The sequence below is a fragment of the Mercenaria mercenaria genome, chromosome 4 (assembly GCF_021730395.1).
Source record: "Mercenaria mercenaria strain notata chromosome 4, MADL_Memer_1, whole genome shotgun sequence".
In the NCBI taxonomy this organism is placed as follows: Eukaryota; Metazoa; Mollusca; class Bivalvia; order Venerida; family Veneridae; genus Mercenaria; species Mercenaria mercenaria.
This window is the reverse complement of record NC_069364.1, coordinates 12,229,907-12,256,982: the sequence shown is the minus strand read 5'-3', so window position 1 is coordinate 12,256,982 and position 27,076 is coordinate 12,229,907. Positions and strand designations below refer to the sequence as shown.

The 27,076-nt window shown below is 34.5% G+C and overlaps 1 protein-coding gene across 10 annotated transcripts; it reads left to right on the top strand.

Annotated features, from left to right (window-relative positions):
• The first annotated feature begins 112 nt into the window (after nt 1-112).
• On the top strand, nt 113-24,914 carry LOC123551022 (uncharacterized). Of its 10 annotated transcripts, none has more exons than XM_053540464.1 (11): nt 140-280; nt 2,149-2,252; nt 2,975-3,048; nt 3,497-3,685; nt 4,081-4,209; nt 9,917-10,057; nt 16,459-16,575; nt 17,055-17,168; nt 17,601-17,815; nt 18,633-18,767; nt 21,088-21,225. In XM_053540464.1, exons 3-9 carry the CDS (start codon nt 2,985-2,987, stop codon nt 17,636-17,638), a joined length of 792 nt encoding a protein of 263 aa, XP_053396439.1. In that variant the 5' UTR covers nt 140-280; nt 2,149-2,252; nt 2,975-2,984; the 3' UTR covers nt 17,639-17,815; nt 18,633-18,767; nt 21,088-21,225. The 10 variants fall into 10 exon arrangements, with proteins under 10 accessions (XP_053396442.1, XP_053396437.1, XP_053396438.1 ...); XM_053540465.1 differs by having other exon boundaries at nt 2,149-2,268; XM_053540462.1 differs by lacking the exon at nt 2,149-2,252 and having other exon boundaries at nt 135-280.
• The last annotated feature ends 2,162 nt before the right edge of the window (nt 24,915-27,076 follow it).

Genomic DNA, 27,076 nt, shown 5'->3' with positions numbered 1-27,076 from the left:
AATGTATCTATGAATTCTTAATACACACGGACGTTATATCTACAAAGGAAACAGTGCACCTGCTTTGAATCGTTTTTGCAAAACGTATCATATAATCTTAGCTGTATTGTTAAAGGTACAAAGGTTGTCGGAGATACTGTACCTCATCATACAGGAAGTCTGCCTTTTTCTTAAACAATCACAAGCGGCGAAATATTAACAATTTGCATCGGAGTAGCACAAATGAAACCAGTCAACGGCGTATGGAACTATAATATACGGAAATATGTTCAACTAATCGGTAAGATTTAAATTTATCACCGTATCAGAATGATTTTTTTTTTCGTAAGATTTTTGTTCGAAAATGAATATTCCATTCTTTTTTGTATTTAACAGCTATCTTAAACCATTTATGGATCTGATTTTATTTTTAGAAACAATAGTTTAAGTGATAGATCATGCTTTAACAATTCTCGTATTTCTTTGTGTCATATCTATGTACATGCATTTATTTTGGCTACGTGCTAGGTCAATATAATTTTTCCAATATCATCTAATCCTCCTAGCAACCTCAACAAACGCATTATTACATGACTTCTTATATAAATTGCCGCTTCATATTTTGTGCTATATAACAGGCTTATATTCACACATGTTGGCTTGGAAAATACGTCAAAATATTAAAACAAAAGCTGTGAAAAATTATTGGTGCTGCCATATAATAGAACACTTATTGAATGGCTGGCCGGTCAATGGTAAAAGTTATTAGCCATTTTACCATTTGACTCTGAACCCGCCCGCTTAGCTCAATAGGGAGAGCGCAGATCTACGGATCTCGGGGTCGCGAGTTCGACATTGTGTCTGTAATCATTCGTCCTCCACCTCTGATTCATGTGGGGAAGTTGGCTGTTACTTCCGGAGAACAGGTTTGTACTGGTACAAAATCCAGGAACACTGGTTAGGTTAATTGCTTGCCGTTACATAACTGAAATACTGTTGGAAAACGGCGTTAAACCCAAACAAAACAAAACAAACTTTCTGACCTCGCGCTAATAGTTTTGACTATTTGCCAGGAAGCCATTCAATTAATGTATAATGTAGTGTATGTTCGATCTGGTTGTATCAAGAAACAACTATCGCATATATCATAATAATGACAAAGATCATACAATATAACGAAAGTGATCGTACCTCAGTAATTATATGCAGTACTTACAAAAATGGTAAAATGAATCTATCATAAACGTACAACCATTGTTTTATAACATCTTTTGTGTCATCAATCTGTTAAAAAATATTTGGAAAGCAATATAATTTGATAATTAAATTGTATCCTTGTTGTTGAGGGAAAACGTCATGGTTATATTATGACGAAACTTACAACTGGCAAGAACAAGCTATATACATGTACAAGAATCATATGTGTCTAACGATATGCCATTAAGGATGTCATGGTGTAATAGCCTTATTTCATATCTTGTAACTGGATGGTAATATTTAAACGAAATTTGGTCACTTTAAAGACATTCAAAATTAAAAACGTTTCACCGAGAGATTTTTCAAATTTTATCATTTTTTGGGGAGATAATCGGTATTGAAGTTAACATTGATGCCTATGGGAAATATATAATTTCTTTGATTATGAGAATCTGAACTTGAGTTTCGAGAGAATTTTGCGGTAGAAAGCTGCATTATATGATTCTGATACAAATATCAAAAAGAAATCTAAAATTCCCCTTAGGGAAAAGGAGAATTTTTTTTCTAGTTTTCATGGGAGTTAACTGATGAAAAACCAAAATTATCAAGGGAGGTAATCTAAAGGAGATTTTTGAGAACTTCTGTCACTATATAACTTGTCAATATGCACCTTATTTCTATCGTTTGACACTTTCAAAGCTTACATTATCAAGTTGTATGTACGCTTTTTGGTGAAACTGAGGCCTATTACGGGTAGTCTACCTTAAAACATCCAAAGGTTGAAGTCATTTATGGCGTACGTCCGATTTGATCACTCAATATCCCCAAATGAAATTTGTAAACAAACTAAAAAGGTGTCACAATGTATGTGAAATGAAACACGATATATAATTATTAATACTATGATTTTCACCTACTTTTCTCATAGAGAGGCAGAAAAAATTCATAATAGAAATAAAATATTTTTACTAGGAGAACTGAACAAAAGGTCCGAATAGGGTACTGGACCGAATCAGGATTTTTGCCAGAAACAGTTCAGGAAATTTCTACGAACATCTGCTTCGTCAAAAAAGAATGTTAGTATCCTGAAAGGTATATTAGAGTTAATGTCTGTACACATATTTAGCCATAAGATAGAAATGAATATATAATATTTCGACTGATTAGATATCTCTTGCAATTATATAAATATGAATACATGTATAAGGTTAATAACACACATCACAATATCTATTGTTTTGGTAGCATTTGTCTAAGTAAATTATGGATGCTTCTCGCTTCTGGAGCAGTAACTCTGTTACACTGTTAAAATTCAAATGAGATATCTTTTTTATGGTCGAGAAAGAACGTGTCCCACTCAACGCAATAAGTTCTTTGTCACCTAAAATGTTATTTAAAAAAAAAACACACAGACTCTTAGCTATTAAAACTGAGCAGGAGAATGCCTCGCATTACCATTAGCTATGTTTTGCAGCATATTTTACATTATACTTATTTTATTTTACATGAAATCCATTGGCCAGATCCATGTAAACTGTGTCGAAATTGCTTTATAGTTTAAATAATAGTCGTCCTACTGAATTTATTGCCTTCGCAGCAGGAAGAAAATGCTTTTTTAAACGGCGTAACCCCCCCCCTTCCCCCCCCCCAAAAAAAAAACCGTCATTGTTCGTACAAAAGGAAAATAAACAAAATACTGTCAGGTAAAGTTAAACGCAAGATACACATCTTTTGTGTCGTTTAAGGTTTATTTTTATGTTGTTTTGTGAAAAAAAAACGTGATTGCTATCTCTTTCAGTGTTTTCAAAATGTGTGTTTTGAAGTGGTATAATTTTGCAGCCGTCTTGCTTTTTACCTGCATTTCTAAACTGGGTGAGCATTTTAGACAAAATAAAAAAAATATGTATTACAAAAGCAAAGAATACACCTCTATTCATGGATGACAATAGCTCTTTCTTTAAGATATTACCTTTATAATTATATGCGTATTTAGAACGAATACAGATTTTTTTTCGTTCACAGTTTTTACCTGTGCATCCTTTTAAGCCATCATGTTCATTTTATGTCATTTATAAATACGATCTTATAACTCTACTAATCCGGCCAGTTATCCAAAGAAAATAGTAATATTTATAAAAGGCGAAAAGTTCTGTTATATATATTATCGTCTTGTAATGGGTAAAATTTCTTGATTTCTAGATTAATATTTAATTGTGATTCAAATATAAAGATTTATTTTTAGATTGTTACTTAATATCTAAAAAAAACAGTAACACATATTGTATTTAAAAATGTATGTTTTTAAATTAACTGTAAACAGTGCATGGCAAGCTGAAAGAACCGGATTATGACAGCGGATGGGTATTAATTACCTCCGCGAACAGCTGGGCGGAAAGAAGCAAGGCTATGAGAACCTTCAAACATGGCTTCGATGAGTCACCCTTACTTGTAGACGTTCAAGTCAAAGCTGTGGACGGTCCCAACAAAGGATTTATATTTCCAGGGACAGGTACATTATTGGAACTATTGTTTAAAGACAAAAACACAATCTCCTGAAATTTGAACTAGTCTTAAAATTGCATATACCGTTGAAGAGATTCCAAATCCCTGCAATAATTTCATTGTTTCAAGTTTTAGCAATATGCAGTGCAGAATATTAACTCATATTTAACTTGATAGCTAATATCTACAAGAAGGTAGTCATTTAGAAATAACAATACAAGGGTTATTGAAACATCTAAACATTAGAAATTTGTAAAACTATTTTGATTACAAATGGGAATACTCATTGCATAAGAAACATTATATTCAATGGAAAATAATATGCAAGTATTCGGGACGCATTTGTATTGTATACAAGGATCCTGCAAAAAGTCAAATTCAGTTGTAAGTTTTTCTTCTTAGGTCACGTGATAAGAGACGACGACCGCGACTACCCTTTTGGAAACATTGCCTATATATACGATAATACATCTATAATGGTCTCTGCTCCTATCCAAAATAATGACATACTTGGATATTGCATTTATACTGGTAAGTTTTTTTTCAAGTTTCTTTACATTGCTGTTGGATACTATTGAATTTTACTTTCCTAACTCACCACATGACCACATAAGTGAGAAGGAGCCCCTGTTCTTTACGTTCTTCTTGTTAACTACTATTGACATTTATAAACACCAATGTCAGTCGAACAAAAAGTGCCTGTGGAACTACAAATATGGAAGCTCTTGGATATTTCTATTAAAAACTATTTAAAAATGTGTAGGATATTATATGTATTTGTCAGTGTTCCTGTTGTTACAGAAAAGACAGTTACAGCAGATCGGAAAATATTGCAATTAGTGCATTGTTTCTAATTCTGCAAGCATAAAAACTACTTTTTTTTCACTGGATCCGCCCATGTATTAACGGGAGAAAATCGTGTACAATCAAAGCAATTCACGTGCTGTTAATACAGGGCTTTTATTTTTGAAATCCAGGGACGGACATAATATCCTTCCGCAGCCGAAAATCTTGTATCTGTGTCTTGTTTCTTCCAAAATACTCTTTAATTGTAGCATGAAAGATGCAATCTAATCCATAGTACGTTTTCCTGTAACCAAAAACGCACTGGCTCCAACAATGTACTTACTCGCTTCTCTCTCTTGTTTATACCCTTTTTTGAACATAAGCGTCATTCAATTTTTGTCGATAATTGTGAATGTACTGAATTGCGTGTAACTTATGCGATTGCTTGTTTCTATAGGAATCATATTACTGTTTTTGGGGAAGTATCAGTCGGTATGTTGTATCTAATTTCTCGCAGAATTCATATAAATCTTGAAAGCTCGTACTCAAAATAACTCGAATGTAAAGTTATTTTTCTTGAAATTGTGTTCCTGTTTACCAAATTTTTAAGTAATATGCAAAATTAGGGCAATGTCATGGTTGTAATAACGAGGAATAAAAACAATCGTTTAAAAACATTCAATACATGCTTTGGTAGTGATTTTGAATTTGGGCCCCGGTTATGGATAATTAAAACATGTCTACCGTTTCGAAGAACAACAGAATAGTAATTAAAAATGTACCGGAATCGTAAAGTCCTTGCATAAGAAAACAGTACAATGAGTCGAAGTGTAATGTTTTTTATGCAAGAATAGCGACAATACACGTTTGTTTTGTGTATTAGCGTCCGCAGAAGCCCTTGGGATATGTTTGTGAACTCGACCGAAAACTTCTGTTCTTGTCACTTTTCGGGGGCGTTTTAACAGGAGAGAAAACGTGTGTTAACAGAGAGATTCACGTACTGTTAAATAGAGGATATTTGTTTGTTTGCAGTGAGATATCGAAATATATCATCACCGATAAGGGAGACAATTGAATATTTTCACGAAGGCGGAGCCTGAGTGAAAATATCAGAATTGTCTCCCTTATCGGTGATGATATATTTCGATATCTCACTGCAAACAAACAAATTTTCTTTTTATTTTATGCTAGTTTGTGAAGATCAACGAATTTTCTGTTTATTACGTACATAATTGTTCATATAAATCCAATATTTCATGACGAAATTCGGATTTATTTAAGCTACCGTGTTACATATGATATATCCGCTAAATTACCATGGACACTTAGGCACATTAATATCGAATATTGGTGATTAGGTTCATTTAATCAACAAGACGCCATTTTGTTTTTAAAAACAAAACCTGCATTTAAATATTTTGTGTAAAAAATACACAGTCCGCGGCTAGCAGAGACATTGACAAATTCCGGTAGTTAAGTAGAGGCATATTTAAAACTTTTCGTGTCAATCCGTCAGTTCGTTGAATAACCGGAAGCTTGCTTTGTTTACCAAACACACGCTGAAGGTCATATTAAAAAAATCGACTCGAAAACTCTAAACAACTGTGGAATATGCGTAAGTCCTTGGAAAATCAAGCTGCAGAATAAAATATCATCATGGATTCAATAGAAATAGCTAGGAAATATTGATCTAGGAGCTGCATAGCATAACAAAATGGATGGAAGTTGAAACACAACTGGCTTGGCTTGGAGTGGGAAGGTACTTCGACGAAAATGCTGGCATATTACGTAAGGTTGAGTTGATGTCTTGTGATAATTAACTAAGACAACAACCAACTAAATGTGCTGTCGCCAGTAAAATCTACCACACGATAGTGAACCAATGGAAAAAAAGTAGAGGAAATTAACATAGATACACGAATGGCAAGGCCAAGCAACCATGCTGACATTTAGGTAACATTATTTCTTTTGCAGATTTAATTATAGCTAGCCTGTTCTATATACGATTGTCTAGCAGTTCATGACTCGTGTATCACTGTATGGCTTGAGTATTAGTATAATCCAGTAATTGTAAAGGCAGCAAAGGGAGGTAATTAAAGAATACATTTCAAGGGAGATAATTTATCTGGAAAAAAAAGAAGTTCGGCACTGTGAGTGATATCGATTTATATCTCACTGCTATTTTCCAGTATTTCACCAATAAGCATAAAATAAAACACCCTATTAGGCGCATTCCGTGGCAAAGCGTATTACGCCCTCAAAACGGATAATTCAAAAGGAAATGACGTCAACGTGAAAAAAAAAACAACGCAGGCATTCCCGCGCATGGAAATTTACTGAGTAGCAGACGTTGAGGGACAACATATTCATTCATTAGTTTGTACGCGTTTTATGCTAGAATAGCGTTTGCGCATGTTCTTTTCGTGTTATAACATCTTCAGAATCCCTCGGGAATCGTTGGGCAAAGACACCAACCAATCCCTCGGGAGGTTGCAATGTTATAACACGAAAAAAAACGTGCGTTATCCCTTTACTCATTCATGATTTCGGAATAAAAATAGATTTATATCACACTTATGGGATATCAAAGACGACTTTGATGACTTATTTTTATTCAGACTGTGGTCAGATGACATTATGCTGTTGTTACGTTTCATGTGGACATATTACATGTAACTTTATCCGGCAATGGTTACTTGTCATTCGGCAGTTGTACCTTGTCACTTGGCACTGGTTACCTGTTATTCTGCAGTGGTACCTTGACATTCGGTGGTGGTTACTTGTAATGTGGCAGTCGTTTCGAGTTATTTTGTAGTTGTAACATGTCATTCGGCAGTGGTTACTTGTCATTCGGCAGTGCTATAATTATTGTAGTTTGGAAAAGTAACTTGTCATGCAGAAGTGCTTAACTGTAATTCGGAAGTGGGTTCTTGTCATTCGGTAGTATGCACACACATATGAATAAACATAATTATGGTAAGAAACCTATGTACCTATGTTTACCTGGTGAGTAGGATACACATGTGTATTTGCAAGGTATATGGAACACATGCACATGCCGAATGAAAGGATTCCAATTCCGAATGACAAGCAACCACTTCCGAATAACAAGATTTCCTTGCCGAATTAACAGATTTCACAGTCGAATGAAAAGATTCCACTTCCGAATGATAAGCAGCCACTTCCGAATAACAAGATTCCACTGCCGAATGAAAAGATTCCACTTCCGAATGACAAGCAACCACTGCAGAATAACAAGATTCCACTGCCGAATGAAAAGATTCAAATTCCGAATGACAAGCAAGCACTAACGAATGAAAAGATTCCACTTCCAGATGAAAATATTCCACTTCCGAATGACAAGCAGCCACTTCCGAATAACAAGATTCCACTGCCGAATGAAATGATTCCACTGCCGAATGAAAAGATTCCACTTCCGAATGACAGGATTGAACTGCCGAATGAAAGATTCCACTTCTGAATAACAAGTAACCACTGCCTAATGAAAAGATTCCACTGCCGAAAGAAAAGATTCCATTTGGAATGAAAATATTTCACTTCCGAATGACAAGCAGCCACTTCCGAATAACAAGATTCCACTGCCGAATGAAAAGATTCCACTGCCGAATGAAAGGATTCCGCTGCCGAATAACAAGTAATCACTGCCTAATGGAAAGATTCCATTGCCGAATGAAATGATTCCACTGCCGAATGAAAATATTCCAATTCCGAATGTCAAGCAATCACTTCCGATCGACTAGATTCCATTTCCGAATGACAAGCAATCACTGTCGAATATTAGCTTACACTTGACAAATGGCAAGTTAACTTTGTCAACTGAAACGTAACTGAGCTACCCGGCCGCCTACACATCTTCTCCCCGTCCTATACCGTGACATACTCCCCCGCTATATGAAAAACATGACCTCGGAGTATATTCAGTCACTGCCCCAAGTCTCACAGGGTGAGAAAAGTGTGAGGCCAGACCGGGACTCGAACCCGGGGCCTCGAAATACCGTTCATCTTCTCCCCGTTTTGATATTCAAGTCCTATACCGTGACATACTCCCCCGCTATATGAAATTCGTCCTCGAATTTGTAATGGGACTTGATCTCGGAGTATATTCAGTCAAGGTCACATGGGGAGAAGATGTGTAGGCGGCCGGGTATCGGAGTCGTAAATATAAAGCTACGCCGGGATCTAAGGTTGTACGTGTGACATCATACCGACATATCTAACAATACCATTGTCACTTAAGTATTTAAAATTTTAAAGACATTCTATACGCATCGGATATACGCACTGAATTATTTAATCACTAGAAAATCCTCATCAGACGAATTTAATTTGGATACATATATATAGGCTGATTACAACCAAATCAAATGTAAGTCTCCGCAGGTCACAAGTAGTCCAAATATAAATAGTGCTAATCTTTTTTCTTTTTCTAATGCCTTTTCTCAATAGCAACGTGTTTACTTTTATCTACCGCGTTTCAGTATGTATCACTTTGCATTCTATCGAAATCGGCATGTTCCTATCGCATGCTAGGTAAAAATGGCGGCGTAAGAATTTAATGTCTCGAAAAGAGAAATTGAAAGAAGCGAAAAGGAGTAAATTCAGCGGGTTGTATTTAACGAACTGTAGTTTTCTTTAATATTTAAAAGTTAACACCCCCTTTTCTTTTTGTTTTTCTAAAGTAGCGATATAGTTCTTTATTAGAATATAAGTCTCTGAAAATCTGATATGTTAGAAAATGTCGAAAAACCGTTACAAAGTAAGAGGATTTTATATGAAATAAAGAACAGCCGGATTTAGCGGTGTTTAGCCTATATACTGACCTTGGATATAAAGCTGCTTTTGCAGTTAAATGGCATGAAATAGAAGTCATTTGTTAATAAAACTTCCAGTTTATTTCCAGTTGACATGTAACTGTGTCGGTGCGACGTTAGACCCAACAAAAACAAAATATTTTTTCTAGTTATAATACAATTCATTGCAAGTTTTACATTTATTATGTGTGTACTATTTTAACCTAGCACATAATACTTCTTAATATACTGTTAATTATGCTGTTTTGTTTTTTTTGTTTACAGAGATGCTATATATTATATGTTTTTTTTGTTAAAATATGCAGTTTTGAGTTCTTGAGTAAAAAAAGTTCTGTCATGTTAGAAATCACTTCATGAAAACAGTATATATGTATATCCCAGCGTCACGTGCACATGATGAACTCATGTTGCTAAATAATGTATTATCGCTTGATTTTGATGAAGCTTCAAGCTTATTTGAACCCGTGACTGTCAAGTCCGTTTCCTGGAAATCCAGGACGACCCCAGACTGAGTGGCCGACACCTTTACAACTAGACCACCACTCCCACTTCTATAGGCTTCTTTAAAGCCAATCAGTATATGTTTATATGAACGTTTTTCATATGATCTCATTTACTAGGATTTTCCACATACTGGGAAGGACCAGCAGACCAGAAAAGCTATTCAGCGCTTGTACGTGCGAGGGCTTGGAGAGCTGGCTCTATGCCAAAGCCTGATTTTACATCACGAGGCATTAAACTGACCGCAGCCTCAGGACGGCGTAATTATTCCGTTCTTTATATTTCATTCTAAATACAATCAATGCAATGTAGATAAAAAATTAAAAGGAAATGGCTATTTCAGAACATACACTTCCAGAGCAGTTCGATAATTCTTCTTTAATACAGCAAAGGCCCCCGTTTGTAGATAAACTGGAATCTTTTGAACACAATACGCAGTTTATCTGTAATGGACGCCGTTGTACAGTACATGAAAGTATCTAGAAAAGAACAGAAACTTCGTATAAAACATTTTTCTCAGAGTTAAATTGCCACTTCGATCGGATGTTTAAATGATTCAAGATACTAAAATAGTTATGAATAAATTAGAAACTGTTAACTTAGAAATGATTTCGCGCTATTTAAGTTAGCGACGTTTGCTGTTGATGTGTATCCGAGTTTTGTAGCCGCGAAACAGCCAGCTACCATGAAAAAGTTTGTAGTTCTACCCGATATACTGGTATGCATGTGTGTAAAATTGTGAAAGAAAGAAGTTTTTTTTCATATATAACAATTTCACTTAGATATATCAGTATATGGTATTGAAAACAGAACGGTAGATTTAGACCAAATAATATTGATATCTTCTCTGTCTTGGGAAATCTTACTTATCATTTGAATCTATATTTTCCCTATCCCCAGGACACAGCTTTATGATGTCGTGAACAATAGCAAACTACAAACCGAGTAACTTAGTCAAAGATTCTGCAGTAACTGTTCTGTATCTGACTCAAAGTCCTAGTTTTATTTGTTAATCTCCTTAATACTTCAGATCCCCTTCCTGGCTGACTGCTACACGACTTAATTTTCTACCTTGTTTTGTTTGTCTTGTGTTATTCATTCTGATTCACTGGTGGTAAACGCTAGATCAAACCCGCTGTGAATACGCTTAAAATGGTTTGCGCGGCTTCAGGTGTTGGTTTTCCGCATCAGGTTATACAATTTTGAGGTAGGTGGATTTTTTGTCGTTGATAATGATCCATTTACGAATGATTCCGAAAAAAGCAAAATGCTTTTCCACACAAAAATGTTATCACAAAAACTCTGCAAGCATGAAAGTAAAAAAGTCATATAAAATCATGAAAAATGTCAATTTCTAACTCGTGTAGCTACTTTCTGGAAATGTGACGCTTCTGGTGATCAAACACGTAAATACAGTCGTAAATATTGCGAATACTTGAATAGACAAATTTACAACGCTGTTGGTCGCATGTGCTTTTAGGGTGTGGCAAAAAGACTGCTTTACAATAAGTAAACCTACATAAAATCATCAATATATTACGAATAGTACTGCCACAATAAGAAAGATTTTAATAATACAATTCATTGAATGCCTTGATTAAAGATTATAGATATGTCATTCATTATATCTTACCTGAACTTCCGCCTGTGTTTTCTCTGAATTTTGGGCCGTCCTCAAGCATACTCAAGTCTAGATCCAATAACAAGACAAACATAAAACTTGTTCTTTATATTTGAAAATGTCATATTTTCTTTCATTTATTCTGTCAAAAGAGATTTTTTTTTCAAGTAGCTGAAGTATATATTTTTCTCCGACTTGAATGATATTTATTATAATTTTTTAATGACGCGGCTCTTGTCACTGAAATTGCTGATTTTAGTAATGTACGAGCAATTATTACGTAATTATTATGCACTGACTTGAAAAACATAGGTCAATGGCTATATGATTATGGCAGTTTACCTCCGGTACCCGTTACAAACGCTTTTCAATTTTGAATGGGAAAATAGGAGAAACAACTAATTCTCATGTGTTTCCATAACATATTCTTTTTGTTTTATTATTTTATTTCTTGGCAGAGAAACAACGCGAGGGTTCAGCAGTAAGAATAATCGACCCAAGATAACTGGTTTCTCAAGTTAAATATAGAATAATTTTAAAATTTTACTTTCATTTGCAAACTGTTGAAAGCAAAGCTCTGATTGGCTAGCGGAAAGATCGTCTGAACTTGACCCTCTATAGCTTGTCTTCAGATCCAAGATGATTTTAATCAGATTGCGATTTAGTTGATGTTAGTCCAGAATTGCAAACGTTGCCTCTTTTAATGTCTGCTAATTGTCTTAGAATTATGCAAATGTTATACAAAATGATAAAACCCGGTTTACAATGTAGTAATTATACATGTTTTCCCCATAACTATATCTGCATCATAATTACTATAACATTAATGAAGTCCACTGTACCATTTGATACGGACAATGATACAATACAGGTATTTCATGATCTACGGTTGTGTTCAAATCATAATCCAACATCCATGAAGTAATACAGTTAATACAGTTATAAATACCTTTGTAGGCACAAACTGGTTTTACATACGGGAAGGAAAGTTTGACATTATAATATACACGAGCAATTCCATTCCCGGGGTAAAACCCCATTCCCGATTTTGGTCAATTATGTCTCCATAAGCAGGATTCGAAGCAAATAATTGTGATCTTCGCAACTGTATTAAAGTTGGTTCATCATTAGAAGCGTCCGATGTCCTCAAGTAAAGCACTTGAGGTCAGAAACTGGCATTTTTGTTGATTTCATATATTTTTTCACGCTTCGTGTCGCCAGAATAATAAATTACAAACCAAATATTTCACTTATATGATGTTTTGTCATATTTGTGTCGAATAGTATTTGGCTTCTTTTTTTTAAGAACGTTTATAATTGTGTCATACTGACCAAAATCATAAGTTCACCTGCCTCAATTTCGTCTTTCTTAACGCGCAACACCAGCACTAGACTAAATCTACCATACAATAATTGCAAGACAAGTATCGGAACAGATATATATGTGAAATTGTGACGTTTTGGGGAGGGCTATCGCTAATGTTGTTAAAACTTGTAGCCCGACCCATTTGCACTATATATATATATGTATACATATGTATTGTTTTCCTTCATGTCTATAATAGTTGCAATAAAATATTATTAAACTAAACTAGACGTCGTGCAACCCATTTTAAACGTATTCCCAGCTGACTACTACGTAGTTATAGCTGTTTCCCGCCATTACATATTTATCGGAAGCTCAGCGAAATTGTAATTTTTAGACATAATCTCAATTTCAGGCCGGTGCCTGGATGTCATCCAAATCTTATTTATAAAGTTGGGCTGTAATTCCAAGCCCGGATGTTATTTTTGAACATGTCTGGGTATCAGTGGAGGCTTTTGTTTTTCGACTGTTTTTTTTTTGGTGTTTTTTTTTGATATTTTAAACACTAAATCCTGCATTCTGCTGAGTTTTAAGATAAAGCCATTTAAAAAAATCCTAGAACCACCCCCAGCCCCAAGAATATTAAATGGTCGGCCCCTTACTGTTTTTAAAAAATATACTGAAGTTTCTGTGAAGTTTCGCTAAATTCCAAACAGTGGTTACTGAGAAATATCCCGGACAAGAAATGCGGGACGGACGGACGGACGCACGAATAAGGCGGCGACTATATGCTTTCCCTTCGGGGAGCATAAAAATGAAAACTTATGGGAAAAAAAAATCAAACAAAAAAATCTTTAAAAATCCTCATGAGGATTCAACTCGCAAAACGATTTGCTTATATCCAATTGTTATCTGCATTTAACCCGACTTTGCTATGTTGCAGTATACTAACTAGATGGTTAAAATGAAACAAATACTGATATTTACTTGTCAAGTAATGTGCAATCATTATGAATTGTTATTTTATCAGTTATCATAAAATGGAATCGTCCTCGCATTTCGGCGGGAATCACGTTATCATTAGGGATTAGTACCCATATTTAATCACGAATCATTATAAATTACTAAAATCATCTATAAAGAAACCCATGGCAACTCCTCCTGACTTAATGTTTTTAAAATGAAGTGTTGGGCGTATTTATACCAGCAATCAGTGGCGACACCTAGTGGTTTGCCAATGTCTACCAATTATTGAAAAGAACTGCCGACCAGTATTAAGGTGGTATCACGTTTCGAATTTCTGGTGAATGACAAATAACGAAAAAATAGACAGTTGGCTTACAAAAAAAGAAACGTTTAGTGGGACACTAATATTTTCCTTTACCAATCAGAAAGGAACTATTCTTATGCCATAAAAATGAGTTTGGGTGCTCTCATTACCAACAATCAACTAAAACAATAGAAACTAGAAGGTGTCTCCCCCCTATGTAAACCTTTAGCTCTATTTGTGCAGCGAAGCAGAACATGTTGGCGATATGCAAAACTAGGCTTGGTACTGGTCACTCATGTGAAGTTTCGGCGAAAGCTGTCCAGCAGTTTGACCTGTGAAAGTTGGACAAGATTTTACTATTTTTAGCTCTGGTGGCCATTTTGTGCAGCGAAGCGGAACGTGCTAGCGATATGCAAAACTAGGTTTGGTACTGATCACTCCTGTGAAGTTTCGCCGAAATCCAGCCGGCAGTTTGCCCTGTGAAAGCTGGAAAAGATTTTTCTATTTTTAGCTCTGGTGGCCATTTTGTTCAGCAAGGCGGAACATGCCGGCGATATGCACAACAAGGCTTGGTACTGATCACTCCTGTGAAGTTTCGTCGAAATCCAGCCAGCAGTTTGATCTGTGAAATCCGGACAAGATTTTTCTATTTTTATCTCTGGCGGCCATTTATTGCAGCGAAGCGGAACATGCTGGCGATATGCAAAACTAGGCTTTTACTGATCACTCCTGTGATGTTTCGTTGAAATCCAGCCAGCAGTTTGACCTGTGAAAGCCGGACAAGATTTTTCTATTTTTAGTTCTGGCGGCAATTTTGTGCAGCGAAGTGGAACGTGCCGGCGATATGCATAACTAGGCTTTGTACTGACCACTCTTATTAAGTTTCGCCGAAATCAAGCCAGCAGTTTGACCTGTGAAAACCGGACAAGATTTTTCTATTTTTAGCTCTGGCGGTCATTTTATGAAGCGAAGTGGAACATGCCGGCGACATGCATAACTAGGCTTGGTACTGATCACTCCTGGGAAGTTTCGTCGAAATCCAACCAGCAGTTTGACCTTTGAAAGCCGGACAAGTTTAATGCGGACGGACAGACGGACGGCAAAGGCAAAAACAATATGTCTTCCCCATGGGGGAGACAGAATTATTATGTGACTTCAATGAGCTCAACAAAACAATTTCTAGCACAACTATTGTTATGAACGTTTTTATTATGTTACACACTACAATGTACTACCAAGATACTTGCAAAACCAATGCTTATGAAGAAATGAGAGATAAAACTGATTTTGACAGATCGCAAAAACCAATGACAAAATTTGACAGGTGGTAATATAACTTGTGACCTAATTAAAATTTTGCTGTTATTTCTTTCTTCTAGTTCGATTTTCATAAAACGTGTCCTTAAAGTATAGAGCACATTATCTGTGGCAAGTTGGCTCTATTTAAAACACAGTCATAAGGCGTAAAAAAATAATTGTTTGTTTCCGGTAACATGCTAAAAAAAATTAGGGTAGGTAGGTCGGTATTTTTTTTTTTTGTATTTTTTTTATTAAGTGGGACTTTTCGGAAATTATTTTTGTGTCAAAAAATGAATACAAATAAGGGGGTAATGCCTTTAGAGCAGCATAAAAAGTGCAGTTTTGCAACATTTTGTTAACAGTTGAAAAAGATTTCTCCAAGGCCATAAAAACATTTAGGGTCGGGCCAAAAATTTAGGGTAGGTCGGGATACCGGAAACAAACACTTTTTTTACGCCTTATCGTCTTTCCAAATATTAATTATGACAAACAATCCTTCTTCGTCTAGAAGGGGGTCTATCTATTTCCCAACACTTGATGGGACGTATCTAGAAGGATAATATACGTATTCAAATGGCGAATAAGAACGAAGGGACGTAACTTTGCAAATACTACAATTCCTCTATCCGTCACATCAGCCTATTATAAATTATTGTCAACTTGATATTGTACTGTTATTAATTGATCTGGAAGGGCTATAAAATTATCGTTGTAGGGATTTTGTTCGCTGATCCCGTCTTTGCCAAAATAGATACCAGCATTTTGATTGCGGAGACACAATATTTATTGCTTATAATGTCTTTTTGAATCTTTTTTTCAAAAGAATTCATTTGTAATCTGTTATATTGTGACCGGTAACATATCATTGTATTATAAAATGCGTTTTGAACGCGCTACATAATTACTAATGCATTTCTCTTAAGCGACCTTTTGCAGAAATATAAAACGCAACACAAAAGCACATGACTCGATCAATCCCTGCTTTTTTCTTTCATGGTATCAAACTCGCATTCATATGAAAAATACATCTTGGTAAAAACACATAAGGGAACTGTCACAAATAGTAAATGTTTATACTTTCATGTAGCAAATAATATTTCTAGGTCCCTATTAATTTTTAATTTAAAAATATAATAATGTATTTTAACGATTGCTGACCTTTCAGGGGAAGATTCGTATGTATCAGTGCATCATGGGCTTTCAGCACATCCGTCTTTGGTCATTTCTAGAATTAGATTTCCTCAAAGAGGAAACTATCCCAATTTTTATGCAGATTCAGTTGGTAAGTGTTTTTTCTTCTCTTTTCAAGTTGGTAATTCAGTCAATAGTATACACTTATTGACTGGCTTGCCGGTCAATAGTCAAAACTATTGCCCGAGGTCCAAATAAATGGTTACATGACATTAGAAATATTCACAGTTGTATTTTCACTTATTAGCCCAGAAAACATGTATTGAATACATACCGGATATATAACACAAACTATAGACCGGTGATTTATATAAAGAGCGCATATGAGATATGTAATTGTCTATCAGATTTACATTGCCAACATTAACATTCTATCAAAACACTTTACATGAACCATAATTGTTCTCTTGTGGTACCAACAGCGCAATGAAGTTCTTTCTATGTGAGTGTTAATATTAAAGTCCCAACGCTTTTGTAATAGGTGAATTTAGTTCGTTCGCAACAGTCTCCCGATAACCTGTTGTACATTCTTTCCTACTGCTTGACAAGATTTTCCCCATGACGTTTTAGGGTCTGGATCTATTATCTACACAAGCTACGCTGACGACGACAGAAACGGCTATGTTGTCTATGGATTTGGTTATTCCTCGATTCGAGTGTGGGTTCCTTCTCGTCCGTGGGGATGTAAGCTTTACTATATATTATTTGTATCAAATACTGTAAAAGCAGAAATTTTTGCGAGGGTTTAATTTTCGCTACATTGTATATTCACAAGGCCCTACATTTCGCGAAAATTAATCATCGCGTAAATATTCACCATTAGCATAATTCAAATTCAAGTATGATACCATTTTTTCAATTTCGCGAATATTAAACATCGCGAACATACTTAAAAATTCAAATTCGCGAAATTTTGACCTAGCGAAAATATATGCTTTTACAGTAAGTTTCAAATTGATATTCTTCTTTTTTTCTATATTTCCTACAATTTACATTTTCAAAACAATACTTTCGGGATTCGGAGTTTAATCTGTATTTTTTAAAACTGTTATGACTGCACAAGCCTAGGTTTTTGTTGCTGTTGGGAACTAAAATATAGTTCCAATCACATTTTAGTTTTGTTTAGTGGTGCTGATGGAGGAGCAGGTTTCTGAATCTACGGAATCAAAGTAAAATCAGCTTTCCTTGAACTGTATGCATGGCGGGAGGAAAGTTTGACACCAAGTTTTACATTAAAGAAAACCATTTCTCCTGGTCGTATAAGTTCATCCGATTTGACAATGCACTTTAACCAGGAAAGTGCTGAAAACGAAACATTTACAAGAGCATGGGTAAGTTTTTATCGATACAATATTATATCATTAATAAATTCAACTGGTGCATTAACCTTCAAAAACCTTTAAAAGCATATAGAGCAAAAAAGCTTTCGGATATATCGATTATATCGACTCTGTTAACGGAAAATAGTGGGAAGTAATGCAACAGGACTCAAGAACTTCAAATGGACTCCAATATTCCGAAAGAAGGACCAGAAACTTTAAGACACTGGGTACATTGAGGACATGACATGAGTGTCTTCTCATATTGAATTTATTAAACGAGTTGAATTATATAATAAAATCGAGGCCCAAGCCGAGCATTTTATCAATTTTATTCAACGAGTTTAATGAATTCAATGTGGAAAGTCACTAATGTAATATTCTTCTTACCACATGTTAGCTTTTCCTGCCGAAACATCAAAAATTCTACTTTCTTTTACTATTATAAACAAGTCAATTTGATCAACGTCTCCTATAAACGACGTCGGCGTCAAACCTTTTATTACAATAGTGTATTATCAGTTTTATGTAATGGAATTATTTCTATCTGGTTCTGATGAAGCCCTTTATGTCGCACTGAACAAAATATGAGCTAATGTATCTCATAATTGGTTCATCGTTATGATGTTAAACACGGAAAACAACTCCTATACATGATAGTTGTCATTCTTTATTCAAAAAGTATATGTGAAACATAAATAATTCAAGGTACAAGCAATTGACGGTGTGAATTCTGGATATCGTTTTGTTGGTAATGGTGCACTTGCGTATGACACATATAATGTGTCTACACCATGTAGTTACGGGGGACTTGTTTATGCATTCACAGACAGTACAATGCGATTCTGGAAGCCAGGAACAGCCACAAACGGAGCGTTAATTTGTCTACAAGATAAACTTGGAGAAGGCACAAATACACAAGCTTCTTCGCATGGAATAGCAATTGTTAGAAGTTGGCAATTAGGTCCGATTTATTGAAATCTTTTACCACAAGTAGAATGTAGAAAATTTCCATATGCGTCGCTTTATCGAATCAGAATCTTTATAATGTCTAACAATAATTGTATTATCCTATAATTAATTTCTTTAATAGAACAGATTTGCCACGTGGTGAACGATGAGTTGATTCAAATAAAAAACAACATTTAAATTTAGTCGTAGTATTTCCTTCTTTTTGTAAATTAAGGACTTGAAGCGTTTGTGAAAATTCGAGGTGGCTGGACAAGATACTCTGGTTTAGTAGAAGTTTTTGTCAACAAGTCATGGAACCCTATTTGTTTGGAAGAATTTACAAATTACGATGCGAGAAATGATGCAAATATCCGTAAGGGGTTATCTCCCTTCTTGATATACTTTAGAATTGAGATTTGTTTAGTAAAATCATATTTTATATACAGCAAGCATACATAAATACATTAATGCAAATAGATGTAATAACAACATTATCGCGAGTCCTCCCCTGACTAGGCTGTGTTGTGAAAACCAGTCTATTACAAATTTCATTTGTGTTTCATTGTTAAGATATTATTATGATAGATCAATTTATACTGGTATCTTTCGAATGTGTCAAAGATCCAAAATGTTGATTTTATAATCAATTATGACAAATAACAACAGCTAACTAAAGTACTACCAAAATGAATAAATCCATACTTACACATGAGTTAAGTACAAAATTTATAAAAAAATTTAATCCTGGTATCAAATTTTATAACAAATACACAATGAAAGAAATCACCAAAAAATCTATCACTGTTCATAATTGATTTGATAAAAATGGCCAATTTCCTGTAAACATTGAGCAATGTCAAAATAACGTTGCAATGTATAAAATAAAAAAAAAATACCTGAACAAAATTAGGTAACTGATAAGGACAAGACATGTGTGTTTACTGTTTATAGATAAACAGTTATTTTTCTGCAAAGGATACACTTTCTATTTTTCAATGTGTTGATGATTAGCTGATTAGTGTATAGGTTATGGGGAAGAGATGTTATCTTTTGTGAGGAAAGCATGACATTTTGTATATAACTATTTTGAAGTGTACTAAATGCAACAAAAAGGAGGAGAGACGTTATTCGTTGACTTAAATTACCTTAAAATGTGGACCGAAAATGGAGTATATATTTTATTCTTTTAATGCATACCATTTTGAAAAAAGAATTCAAAACTTAATTTATGACCTTTTTCATTAATTACTTTTCGCACAGACTATATTCTGTTACATTTTGTATAACTTAGGCTTTTTAAGGGAGTTAAATTTGATGTTTGAATTTAAAATAAACACATGTACAAAAAGCATACAAATTTGATCTTTAATGAGCCTCACTCGTGAATGTAAATCTATTACTCAATAATTGCATGTATAGTATCTAAACATTTATATATCTGTCAATACCAAATGGTTGTCAGTCGTCATCCAAATTTAGATGAAACGCAAAATATAAAACACAACTGTATAGATATATCTACTTTTAAAGGAAACACTATTAAAATTACTTCCAAGGGAAATTTCAGGGCAGATAGAGTGTGTCTCCTCCTGTCATGGGATTTGGGATATCTTAAAGTAATTTCATATAACTTTTAGTGTTTCTTCACAAAAGGGAAAATCATTGCCATATTTTGTTCCATATCCTATACACTACAAAAGAGAGTACATCTTTTTACGATGTTAATGATGAATGGTGTTTAACTTAATTATTGACATTTCTGAAATCTTTAAAATAGCAATAACATATTTGCTCATGTGTCTTTTATAATGTTCAAGTACCTCTTAAATGAGAGTGTTTTCTTCACAAAAGGTCCTAAAGTATCTCCCCTTAAGCATCTTCGGAAGCTGGTCGGGCTAGTCCTTTTTGTTGGAGTCGTCTAAAATTAATGTTTTGAAATAACAAAGTATATATACGTCTGAATTTTCAGCGTCATTTCAGGAACTCTTCAAGGGTTTATAGGGTTATGTAAGAAAGAAAAAGGGACATGATGCATTTATTTCACATACTATGGTGACGTAAAATGTTGATATAGGAGTAAAGTCACATAAGTTGACCAAATTATAATTATATTTTGAATATCAATCGGAAGTTTAAACATTTATGAATTAATATTACATTTTTAAAACAAAAGGATTTTAAAAGTTAAAAATGGACATTTGTATGGCACACATTACCCACTGCTTTGGTTGTAGGAAAACTGTAAGGTGTATTCTTCAAAACAACACATAAACACTTCATTAAGTTTTCAAGTTATTTCATAAGAAAAACAATACTTGGTATTTTAATTTCAGTTAAAGCTGATCAAAAAGTGTGGCTAGACAGTCCTGTTGCTGGAAATTGCAGAGGAGAAACAGTTCTTACCTGTCACTTTAGCGACATCCCATTATCTACCTGGACATGGAGTAGAAAATATGGAGATTCTTGGTCTACGTTTATGGAAAATGGAACGCAGATAGGTCCAAATCCTTCAAGCGTTCGAGAAGAAATGAATGTGTCTTTTTCGTTAATAATAGAAGGCGCTGATAACATGGCACGTGGATGGTACAAATGCGGAGTGGGACAATTTGTATCTGAAGAAAAATGGTTGGATATGGAATGGAATGTAAGTATGGTAGACAGCGGTTTGTAAAGGTCTTACCTTACGCCCCGTTCTTCTTGTGATAATGGCTTGTAACGAAAGATATTAGTTTTCTATCGTAACCCAAAACAAATGTATGTAAATATGAATTTCTCTTCTTTTTTTTTCAGGCAAACCTGAGTGTGCTGCTGTCTTTCTGACACCCGAAAAACATTTAGAAATTGTACTTGCAAACGTTCATCCAATCCCAAAAATTGATTTAATTTTGAAGGTTTGTAAACTTAGTTGCTGAATTATAAGCTTGTTTGTTAAACGCCAATGTACCAATATATTTTCTGTTTAAAAACTGGAAATATTGTAATTTTCTTTCAAATACACTTTGGATAATGCTATCAGGAAACAGCAAGGCATATATTTAAATTGAGACAGGTGTGTTTAAATATTTCTTCTGCAATATTCGCATAATATGTATTAAGAAGGTAATGTTCAAAATCCAGATCGCCCTATGTACCTGATGAGGTACATGTATGGCGTACCTTTCTGTAGGACCGATTTTCACAAAAATAATTTCATGTTACTAGACATCTGCGAATTAAGACGAAGCGGAGTGTGAACACCTAGGACGATCGATTTTTTCACGGGGCCATCTCAACATAATTTGATTATATTATGTGCGGTATGAAAAGAAAATTCGTTTAACGGTGAGAATGTCTGGCTTATTATGTCCCATATGCGGTAGGGGATATAGATTTGGCTTTGTTAGTTCGTCCGTCTGCCTGTCCGTCAAAGACAACTTGTGGTAAAAGTATTGAATGACCGTTATGACCTTGTAAAGGAATAAACTCCAAGTTAGGAGCTGAGCACCCGAGTTTTTAGCACATCTGAGCACACAGTGCTCAAATTGAGCTATCTTTGTAGTAATATGTCCGTCATCGGTAAACCTTATTTACTGTCTATTTTCCACTTTTTTCTACTGGATCTATAATAGACCTGGTCAGAATATTTGTATTAATTTTTATAAAATCTACATCAAGTTCGAAACTTAATTACGTAGGACAAGATAAATGTCACTAGGTGACGTTATAGATAAACACTAGACGCAATGATTTATTTTCATAAAACGTTGTAGGATTGTTTTACATAATGAAAATCTAGATCTAGTTTGACTATTAAAACTAGATCATAAGGCTGTATCATAGAAAAAAGCATTGTTAATACTCAAAAGGTAATATTTTCTACTAGATATTATGAAATAGGGTCGGAATATTTGCTTTCACCAATGCTGGTTAACTTTGAAACTGGGTCAAAAACTAAGTCATTTTGCCAGATAATATAACAACATTGTTAACACTCTACAGACTAAATGATTTACCTTACCTAGGAGCATAATCATAATGTTTGTCTTAATTAAGTCCAGGTAAAGTTTGAAACTTGGTCATCTAGCGATAAAAAGTAGGTCAGTTAGTTTAATCTTAGAAAAACCATTTTAACCTTCTAGATACCAAATTTCTACATCAAACTTAGTCAGAATATTTTTCTTTATAAATCGTAGAACAAATTTAGAATAGGGTTCCCTGGGATCTAAAACTAGGTCACTAGGTCATGTCATAGAAAAAAAATCTTATCACTGTTACCAGCTTGTTTTGTAGCTGATCTATATAAAATTGAACAGAAAGTTTTTGTCTTTATAAAATATGGGTAAAGTTTATATCTCGGTTATATTGGGTCAATAACTAGGTCGTTAGGTTTAAAAATAGAAAATCATTCTTATCTCTGCAGAGGCAAAATCAATTTTTCTGTTTAATCCAAATGAAATTTAGCTAGAATAGTCTAGTTAAATTGTAATTTTGCGTTATCTGGGATTAAAAACTAGCTCATTTTGTCAAATCAAAGAAAACTTTGTTAACCATATAGAGACCTATTAGTCCACTTTTGACAAGTTTCAACTCATCAGATATTTTTAAGAAAAACTCTAACCGAGGTGCAATACGGTCGGGCCTAATTGTGATATATTTAGTGTTCAAAGCGAATTGTTTACGTCAAACGACAACGACGGACAATTTGCGACCCTCTGGCTCATATTGACGACTTCGTCTCAGATGCATGACTTTTAATGTTGCAGAATATTTCAGTAAAATTAAATAAGAAATGACGGTAAGTCAAACACTTTTGGCGATATGATTAACACAAATTTTCTCAGGCGGACAGACAGACAGACAAAGGCAAGTCTATATCCCCTTCTGTGAAAATGAGGGAATAATAAGCCAGACCTTATCACCATTATCGGCTTTATTTCCTAACGCACATAATATAATTAAATTATATTGAGATCGGCCCCTTGAAATATCGACCGTCCAAGGTGTCTACAGTCCACTTCGTCTTAATTTGCAAATGTCTACTACGACGTTGTGAATATTGTATGTATTTGGGAAGGGTTAAACGCAATATATCAAAACGGTACCTTTTAAACCTTCAAAAGAGCTTAAAGCTACTCACAAATGAACAGTTTTTGTCCAAATAAATCACGACACCTGAAAAAGGATAACTCAGATTTTGACTAGTCGTTGATTCTTCTTGGTGAGTAGTCTCTTAAGGTTCCAAAGACTACATGCATCGTGATAGGGCTTTGTCTAATTCTGAAAATCATAGACCAAAGAATATGTAATTACTCTCTTTTTAAAGTTGCCATACATCGTTTGTTTAAAGCTGAACATAAGGCCATGTAAACAACAAATTCGTGGCTAGAAAATCTTTAAATAAATTGAACTGACAACTACATCATAAGAAATGAAAAAATATCTATTTGAAATGAAAATCACATCATTGTATTTTCCTTGTTTTAGGACGAGGCATTTAAAGATGTTGCGATAGATTTTCAACGTTACTGTGGTGGGAATAGATGGACACTCACCTGTAGATGGATTACTACAACACCACTCCAAGACGGTCAATATTTTTATAGACTGGTCGCAACAACAGTTACGGACACACTATTTATTGGCACCATCAATTAACAGAATGTTTCTCCAGAAAGAAAATTGTTTTTGCAATGTTATAAGTCACTTTTTTCTTTGTCAAAGGTTTTGGCTATGATGATGTTTCTCAGACTTGCCATAGGCACTAAATGCACATTGTACAACGCTTAACTGTTTAATTTTCAATTACTACAACTAGATAACGACTTATTATTTCAAAATATTAAAAATAATGGGAAAAGGTTGCTATTTGTATTGAAATAAGGTATGCATTTAATATGTAGCCAAAATTCGTGACAAACAAAATGACTAATTGTTGTTGATTTACCTGTTGGCAAGTACTAACTGAAGTCTGAACAGATTAATTTTTCATTGTCAAAATCTTAGAGAAATAAAAATGATCCTTACAATTTGGCCGATAAGTATTCAAAGATAATGTACTTGTTGAAAATAACAATTGTGTTTGCATTAATAGTGGTATAATTACGTTATCGTTAACAATTTAGTTTATTGTAGGTGCCAAAGTTAATATAAAAGTACTTGATATATATAGATAAAAGCCGGATGATATTTTTTTTTGTATTTATTTGGTTGGGTTTAACGTCGCACCGTCACAATTATAGTCATATGGCGACTTCCAAGCTTTGATGGTAGAGAAAGACCACAGGTGCCCCTCCGAGTGTTATTTCATCACGATCGGGCACCTTGGTAGAACCACCGAGCTTCCGTAAGCCAGCTGAATTGCTTCTTCACATGACGAATTCATGGGGAGCTTAAACCGGTTTATGGTGCGCACCCAACCTCACTCTTACTCCCACCATGTTCCAAAGACACGGGACAGTGTAAATAAAAGTAATCCCCTCCAGGTGAATCTCTAACACACGCAAAGGAAAAAAAAGGCATGGCATGTAAAAAACAAAAATGCTCGTGTATAAATATATAAAAAGCAAACCTTAAGAACCAAAAACGTATGTGCTCAATGCCTTTGCAGAAGACAGAGCAACAAGAGATACACTCTTAAGGGCCCAACGAAACAGCCATGCACTTTTTACATATGAACTATAAACATTAGGAAATCATATTGGACCTTTGAACATAGGACATCTTTTCGCAGCTAACATATAATCTTGTGATTCTGAGTAACTTTAGCAATGCAATCTCGAGAAGAGTAGAATATCAAGTCTACTACCTGATTTCTTTTCGCAATTTATACACAAGAAAACGATACTCGAGTTATTGACAGGAAATTGTGACCTGGACCTCTAAGCTAGGGGTCTAGGTCTTGCGCATGACACGTCATCTCATTAGGGGCAACATATGTGGCAAATTATTTCAAAATCCCTTGATGAATGGCAGAGGTAGGACCAGATACGAATCAGAACCTGTTAATGTAACCTTGACCTTGGACTTAGGGTCTAGGTCTTAAACATGACACGTCATCCTATTATGGGAAACATTTGTGAAAAATAGTTTTAGAATCCCTTAATGAATTGCAGAGTTATGGACCATGAAGGTGCTTACAAAGAAAGTACATACTCTGGTTCATTGAATCACAATGTCAGTGCCTTCTTGTTTTATTTTAAAGTTCCAAATCTTTATCACTACAAATTTAAATGTAGCATATAATTATGACCTACGTTGACAGCATAATATTTAACTAGAAATTTCATATAGATCTACATTGAAGAATGGATATCTGTCTTCTTTTTCATTTTTTAATTTACCATCGACTAACAGTGACGATTTGTCGATATCATTTTTTTTTTCAAAATGTTTCGCAGCTTTTTTTTACTTTCATATAACGATTTTTATATGACGTAAGGATTTAAGTTCAACCTTTTCTGAACGACTGAGTTGGATAAGCTCTAGTTTTGCGTCTTAGTTTACGATAACACCCCTCTGCAACCTTTAAAACAATAAGTAAATAAAGAAAAATAGATACCTGTCTTATAAAAGTAAATATATGAATTCATATTTTCTTCGAGGGCAGCTCATAAACTGAAGTTTATGAAAGCAGTAACTTAATTCTCTATTCATTTTACCTTCTTATTTAAACTCACTTAATCAAACCTACCCATTCAGTAGGTATGTGTCTGTCTTAAACAATAGTTTTCAAATTAAAATGCCGCACAATGATGTTGTCAATACACAGTCTCACATGTATTCGGTACTTTAAATTGAAACAGTTCTTTAAACCATTTACATTGTAAAATAATAAAAGAAATACTAATACTAACATCACATTTCGTACACGTCTTCTGTGTACTGTTAAACTTAACTCTGCTGCCAAATGAAGTTTTATTCATTAGCGGTTGCATACCGGATACTTATCCTCACCAACTAAACGTTAGACATGGGTTAAATAATATACAGGCCATAACGTCACTTAAAGGGAATTCCTATAGTTCTTTATACGCACCTTTCTGCGCAGCCGACACTTTCTATGGAAAATTAAAATGAAGTCAACATTTTGTTGAAACATGTGACAGACAATGTTAAATATGAGGAATCTTGAATGAAATAACATTTTTGATAAGTTTGATCAGTAATCAAATGTTGATACTGGTTTATATTGTATTGACAAGTATCATGCCTGACAGGTATCTTGCCATTTTTGTGGTTGTGTTTTCACATCACATTTTAGTACAAAGACAGTGTTGTTCATATAATGTAAGACAATTGACTTAGTAATGATAAGACAATATCACCTTTCAGATTATTAAGTAT